The 7641-nt window shown below is 34.1% G+C and overlaps 1 protein-coding gene across 1 annotated transcript; it reads left to right on the top strand.

Moving 5' to 3' along the window:
- The first annotated feature begins 3679 nt into the window (after window positions 1-3679).
- On the top strand, window positions 3680-5088 carry LOC130467031 (pre-mRNA-splicing factor SLU7-A-like). Its single transcript, XM_056835531.1, has 3 exons — window positions 3680-4192; window positions 4553-4716; window positions 4823-5088. The coding sequence occupies exons 1-3, from the start codon at window positions 4177-4179 to the stop codon at window positions 5012-5014; spliced, it is 372 nt and encodes a 123-aa protein (XP_056691509.1). The 5' UTR covers window positions 3680-4176; the 3' UTR covers window positions 5015-5088.
- The last annotated feature ends 2553 nt before the right edge of the window (window positions 5089-7641 follow it).

Raw genomic sequence — 7641 nt, 5'->3', positions numbered from 1 at the left:
TCTTCGACAATTGGGATATAAAGCAAGTCTACCAAGAAGCTAACCGAGTAGCAGATTGGATCGTAAATATTTGGTCACTTAATTAGCAACACCATGAGTATTGAATCTTGTAAATTGTAATAGTTCCAAGTTACTTCCCATTTTAGACAGTAACTACTTAGGAGTAACCCTCGTGCAGAGGGACTCCTAAAATACTATTCTTCTTACCTTTATAAAAAAAATTGTATATAAGTATATGGTTTGATAAGATCGAGGTAGTATTTTAATTTTAAAAATCGGCCCAAACATTCTCTCGTTTGATACTGTATCATCCTTATGTTATACTACGTAAGACTTGCAAGTAGACATGTCAAATGCTTCGGTAGGGTCGGGTTCTAATAAATTATTTTCTGGTTCGGGTTAATTCGGGTCGGTCACCTTCGGGTTCGGGTTTACAAATGCTTGTTCAAGGTTTAGAACTTTTGGGTTCAGGTCGACCCAACGGGTTGAGAGAATTTAAAACGTATATTATATTTTCCTTAATTTAGGTAACAAAATACTAAATTTGATTACAAATTCATAAATTTTCTCACACAAGACTATATTTTAGTCAAATTCAACCATAAAATGGCGTATAATTCAAATTAAAATCATATTACACCCAACAAGTGTAACAACAACGTGTTTAGTATGCTTAAAATTTCTGATAATCTCATTTTATTACTATAAATCTAATGATTTTCAAACGGTCGGGTCAGAAACGAGTTCGGTCGGGTTTTAACCCATTAATTTTCGGGTTATTCGGGTTCGAATAAAAACGGATTGCGGGTCATAAAATCTTATTCAAGACCCAGTATTTTCGGGTCGATTTTTGACAGATCTACTTGCAAGTAAATAGCATTGAATAGGGAAGAATATTATTCGTCACAAAGATTGAAATAACATAACACAACCCTCAATTTAACCAACACGTCAAGACTTCATTGATATTGTATCCTCTGCATGCATGTTATAAAACTTAGGGTGATGAATAACGTGGTGGGGGGTACGGGGAGAGAAAAGGAAAAAGGGTTGGAATCGTGGAGGCATGGCTGCATAAAGAGAGAGCGAGAGAAAGGGGCGGTGAGGTGCGCATACAACTTCAGCGTGTCAAGCGAGGGAGCCGGTATCCGTCGGCGGCTCCGGTGTGAGGCAAGGGCCAACGAAGGTTTGTGCATGTATGGTGGTGCAGTAGTGATGTTATTAGGATAGTGGTAACTTAGACTGTAGCCAATTATTGTGACGAGAGATCTATCGATCCAAGTTAATTCATAAACCGAGTACAACACAAGACACAAGTACATTAGAAGATAGCCTATATTGGATTCTCATTTCTGAAAACAGTGTTTGTTATTCATGCCTTTTGTAGTTTTATTAGAACAAATCCCAAATCATGATCATTATAATTGTAATCTTGTGAAACAATAATATATAGTTAACCCTACTCTGCTACCCTTGTCTGATGGAGAAGACAAGGGAAATCTAAGATAATTAGTTCATCGAGTTATTTATTTATATATTCTAAAAGATATTTAAAATCCATAATGGACACTTGGAAGTTGGAACTATAAATATGTTAATTCAATTCTAGAAAGCTAAGTCATCTCGTTTTTGCAGGAATAAAAGCGCTGTTTGGTACGTTATGTTACGAAAGGTCTGGAGAAAAAGAGCGTTAATTTTTGAGGTGAATTAGAGGTTTGATTATTTTAAAAAGATGATGGAGGTGTTTTTATTATAAGAGGTTTATAAGAGACTTTTAGATTAGTTATTACCCCGGGCAATGGCCAATGATTATATGTAATTTGAGAATTAATCTTAATAAAAAATGAGTTGAATTAAAAAAAATTACAATAGTTTGTTATTTAAATGCTTACCTATAATTTGAGATAAATATTTTATGCATAATTTATTTTCATAAGGGCGATTTAATATAAAGTTTGGTTAAACATCTTAGTAAACTAAATTTAAATTAAAGTGTAGTAGTCGGTTGCTACTTGCTAGTTTAAATTCCAATTACTTTTTTTTTTCTCTTTTTTTGCAGTTCTAAGTAATTGTAAAAGAATTGACCTGCTAAAAAAATGTATTTGTAAATGAACTTATAAAAAAACGTAAATGAAAAAAATGTAAGTATAGTTTAGTTTCATAAGAAATTTTTAAAATATATAATTATGGTAAGCATTAAATTTTTTAATACGGGTATTAATAAATATCACTTATATGTTTTGAATTGCTTAAATATTATAAGTTGTGTAATTGGATTATTGGTCAAAGTTCTAGCTCATGAACATGAGGTTATGGGTTCAAATATTGATGTTAGCATTTCTTCATGTTTTTGTAAGAAAATTTTATATGTCAATGTGGCTATTATTTGGCGTCATGTCACTTGCCATGTAATGAAGGCGACATATGGCGGGATGACATGAAATGTCATTGAGTTTTAATAATAGTATAGATAAAAACTACTTTTGTACAAGCTTAATATATAAGCTTATTCGTTAGAGGTTTAAGAAGTGGATGTAAAATGACAAACTTGTCCTAATATTGCCCAAAATTACAACCTCTATCAACCTTCATCATTTTATGTCATTGTCCTAGATGTTCATTTTGCACATTAAACAACTAACATCTAATTTACCAAATACTTTACACAAGCAACTAATTTAACTAAGTACGTACAAGTCAAACTAGCTGAACTAACAACTCAATATTCGAGCTTTTTGCATTAGAAGTGGGTGCAATATAAAAACTTCATCTTAATATTGTCTAAAAATTACAACTCTTGACCCTACAAACCTCCATCAATTTATGTCAAAATCTTTTGTAGTCATTTTACACACTAAAGCACAAGTAATAGCTAATATCTAATTTGCCAAACACTATATATAAACAACTACTACAATTAACTAATACAAACAATTAACAATTAATTATAACATTCAGTCAAAGCAGCTAACAATTAATATATAATTGCCCAATAGGGCCATAGTCATTCATGAAACCATAAAATGATCTTTAAAGGAGTACTGAAAAAAAAAGTTAGACATCTTCTCTATCAAAATTCAAAAGGGACCGTCAATTATTTATTGTACAACCGTCTTCCGTAAACATTTACTTTAGAGTTTAGAGTAATTAAAAGAAACAAAATCGAAAGAGAATCAAAGGGTAACAAGGTAGCTTAGCTTGGAACGGGATAATGGCTAGTTAGTACGGTTGTCTGTTTCCGTTTGCGGGTCGCTGTCACGGGCCACAATGACAGTCTGTTAAGTGTTAACGGCAGCAAAAGTGCAAAACCCCACATTCCTTTTTAAAACAAAAACTCTTTATTTTTATTTTTATAAAAACAAGTTAACAGACTGTTTGAGAAAAAGAGTTGTGGAGCGTTCTTGGCCGTTGGATCTATGCGGGAGCGTAGAAATCATCCCACCTACGGAACAACGGATTTGTGTATATGTCAAAAATAATAATTTGGGCCCAAAAACTCAATAATATCATCACATGCAAGTTTGTTTTCTTTTTTTCAATATAAACAATCTTATAATTAACGGATTTTTCATGAAATACCCCTCAATTTTCACGAAATTCACCAAATGCCCCTCGACTTTCAGAAATTCACCAAATGCCCTCCACCTTTAACATAACTCCCAAACTACCCTTACACTTAACGGACGTTAAGTCTCCGTTAACATAACTTTACTGTTTTACCCTTATTCCAAGTCTTTCTTCTACTTTTAACAGAACAAACTCCTCCCAAAACTCTCTCACTTTCTCTCTCATCAGCAACAATGGCACCATTATATTGATGCAACTGTAGCTTGAGGGTTTGTCAACAACCCACATAATAAAATCATGATTTCATACCACCACCATTCCAGGCAAACTGAAATGCAGCTTGGGATTGCCAAGTTGACGAGCGTCTTCCACCGCATTTTCCGACCTTCACATTCACTAACTTTCTCTCTCCTGCAGAATTAATGAAACCTCCAATCTTCTAGAATCTAAACAAAATTAAGAAGCCCGTGGAGGAGAAGAAGGCCGCTGCGCCGAGAAAGATCCGGTTGAGAAGAAGAAGGGAGGAGTAGAAGGGCCTCCGCCACCCTCACCGCCCTCTCTTTCTTTGTCCTCCAATCACCAATCGAAAGCTTAAACTATTAATCAATAATGGCGATTGCATCAGGTATGATTTCAACTGGAATTTGCAATTCGACACTTTTTAGGGTTTTGGTATATAGCTTTTAGATTTGATTGGATGAATTGCTTGATTTAATTCGAATTGTTCGTGTAAATGGGATGAATTTCTTGATTTAATTTGAATTTTTCGTATATTCAATTGCGTGTAATCCCTAATTCAAGATTGTTGAGTTTAGATATCTTGTTAATTTTACTCGAAATTTGATTTTTTGTTTCGCCGGTAAAAAAATATCTTGTTAAACTGGAGCTGTATATGAATTGTTCGTGTAATTAGAGGTTTTCGAAACACTGAACGATTATTGCGCTATTGGAGATGTTTCTAAATTGATTATGGGGAAATTTGCAGTGGCGTTTAAGTCTAGGGAAGACCATAGGAAGCAGTTTGAATTAGAGGAAGCTCGTAAAGCTGGGCTTGCGCCAGCTGAGGTTGATGAAGATGGAAAAGAGATTAATCCTCACATTCCGCAGTATATGTCTTCTGCTCCTTGGTATCTCAATTCGAATAAGCCGGTGAGTTTCCGATACTTTTATAATCAAGTTTCTTTATGTTCTTTGATTTTGGTGGTGTTGATAGAACATTAAGAACTGACCATCCAAATTTTTGGTGGATCTTCAGAGTTTGAAGCATCAAAGGAAGTGGAAATCGGATCCGAATTACACCAAATCGTGGTATAACAGAGGTGAAAAAGGTTTTCAGGCATCAAAGAGATTGATGTTCCAGACTATGCACAACCGAGTTCTAAGTGTCTTTTATTGGTGGAAAGAAAATAGACCGGTGGTGCTCTATGTGTCTTTCAATCCCTCCTAAAAGCAGTGATTATTGACAAAACAACTTTTGTAATTTTGTTGATTACACCACTTGATTGAAGAAAGTTAGCCTAATCGAGTATTTAAAACCCTGGTTATAACATATTAAGTGAGTATGAATTTAAGGCATAATGACCTTACCAATACTACTCTTGTTCGGTTGGCCATAAAACTTAAAGTAATCAGTTAAATGACAGAGATAACAATGAAATAGTAGGACTATAATATGCGACTGAAATGGCGGAACACCCAAAGAATTCCGCCTTCTAATAAAGAGATTGTAAGACCTTTACACAATAATGTTTCAAGTGTATATAGGAAGAATAAGGGCTCAAGGTTTCGCGCTAACGCAAATAAATCTTATTTCAAATTAGCAACGGTCAAAATGTTTCGGAATTCAGTCTAGCAAATTTTTTGTTTGGTACTTTGTGATGAAACTACAACAAAACAATTTGGTAACAACAACAAGCACTCAGAACATGGTTATTTATACTAAAACAATAAGCAACGGCTATTTTTCAATTCCAAAAACTATCCGTTGGGCTTTAAAAAGGTAAATTTTAGATTTGGGCATTTGGTGATTTATTTTTTAATTTAGAGGTATTTGGTGAAATAATTTACAACATAGGGGCATTTGGTGAATTAGAAAGTAGGCTAACGGAGGACTAACGGCGCGTCATTAGTAAGGGTAGTTTGGGTATTATGTTAAAGGTGAGGGGCATTTGGTGAATTTCTGAAAGTCGAGGGGCATTTGGTGAATTTCGTGAAAATTGAGGGGTATTTCATAAAAAATCCGTATAATTAAAGAGGTAGCGCCTCCGTGCTGAGGAAGTAAATTCGGCATGCTGTGATGTATTGGAAAATACATAACATGGCAATTCTGTTAATACATTGAATTTCAATGGTACATATTTTAATCGGAATGGTACTCTGTTTTTTAATGAAATGATACTTGTTTTAACGAAATGGTACATGTTTTTATCATAATGGTACTCCGTTTAAAGAAATAGTACTTTCTTTTTTAATGAATGGTACATGTTATTGACCAAAATGCCCCTGTGATGTGTTTTGAAACACATCACATCATGCCGCTACGACGCTCCCCTCCGTGCTCGCCTCAAGTTATGCATCCGCATATGAACGATGAAACAAATCAGGAAATTTCAGTGGCTTAAGGAAGCGCGTAAAAGCCATGTAAGGTATCGCTTTCGCAAGTGGTCTTGGTTGAGGCGATTCATCGCGTTGTCATTTCTTTGTGGCTATAGAACCACGTGGTTCTATGTATAATTAAGTTAAGATTATATCTAAATTAATAAAGAACAAGTTATGTCTAAAGTGTTGTTGATGTACTCCACATGTATTTTGATCGTTAAAAGACATGCATTTTGGAAACCATGCATCTTCAAGTATGTTACCAATCTCGATTAAATGAGATGTGAAATAATAAGGTTAGAAAATCGGTCACTTTTGCTTATCTTTTCTAAGATAGTCTCGACCTTCTTATTATAGAATTGTGATTTTCACTAAACACAAACTATTGTTAGATTAGCCCTGTTAGAACAACCGTGTCTAACTAATCTTCTTTGTATTTCAATAATGTTACCGCGTAACTCTGTTATTGTAATGGGGTCGGTAAATAACTATTAGAAATGAGGCATTCTTACATGCCTAGAAGAAAAGTATACCCCATACATGGTTTCTAACATACTTGTCATTCGTTGGATTACACCCTTATATAAGTCTAATATCATTTAATAATATTTGCAGATGATAAGGAGGAGGTGTTATCCTACCAAGAGAATCAATACGTCATAATTTAGATATGTTTTCTTTAGGCGCTATAAAATCTGCCACTTGATTAATTTCCATAAAATAGTGATTAGCCGAGAAAGAACCCAAATGTGCAATGGAACAGATGTGGTAATTGGGGGTGATTTTTACAGTTTTGTCTCGGCAAGTTTTGTTGCAACTTGCAAATGAATTGTAATGAAATTTGTTTATTGTCAGGAATAGAAATTAAACTAACTACTAACAAGCTTCTAACTCAACAGAAACGTTACTGTCTTAGTTACATATTTTTTTTAATAAGGAAAAAAAACAGGTTAAGTCTTTTAATAGGGAAAATTTAACTCATTTTTTCGAATTGATGAGAAAGAGGCTAGGGAATGCTCAAAAGACGAAAATCATAATGATATATTAGGACAAGAGCTTCCTTTTGCTGGCTTGCCGACAAAAAGTCCGCCGCTTGATTGGCTTCCCGTTTACAATGAATGGCCGAAATAAGTAAATCGTATTTTTTTGTATAGGCTTAATTTTCATAAATAATATAGAATCCGCACTTCATAACTACAATTGAAACAAATAAACAAGGGCAGTTAATGCCCCTTATAAAGGTACGTAAGAAACTAATAACAAGCCACTAAAAAGCGAAATAGTAACATGTTCTTCATTTGCCGTGATTGTTGTCATGACTCAGTTTATAACGTTTTAAAGAGGATAGCGTGTCAAAACCATTTTTTATGTTGATTTTCACATTGAAGATTGAATTGCAGTGAGCGGGTAAATGTTAAAGAGATTTATTTGAAACTAGTAGAACTTGAAAACCAAAGAAAAGAGCAAAACAGAAGT

Source organism: Spinacia oleracea, chromosome 2 (genome assembly GCF_020520425.1).
Source record: "Spinacia oleracea cultivar Varoflay chromosome 2, BTI_SOV_V1, whole genome shotgun sequence".
Taxonomy (NCBI): Eukaryota; Viridiplantae; Streptophyta; class Magnoliopsida; order Caryophyllales; family Amaranthaceae; genus Spinacia; species Spinacia oleracea.
This window is presented reverse-complemented; position numbering and strand designations above follow the sequence as displayed.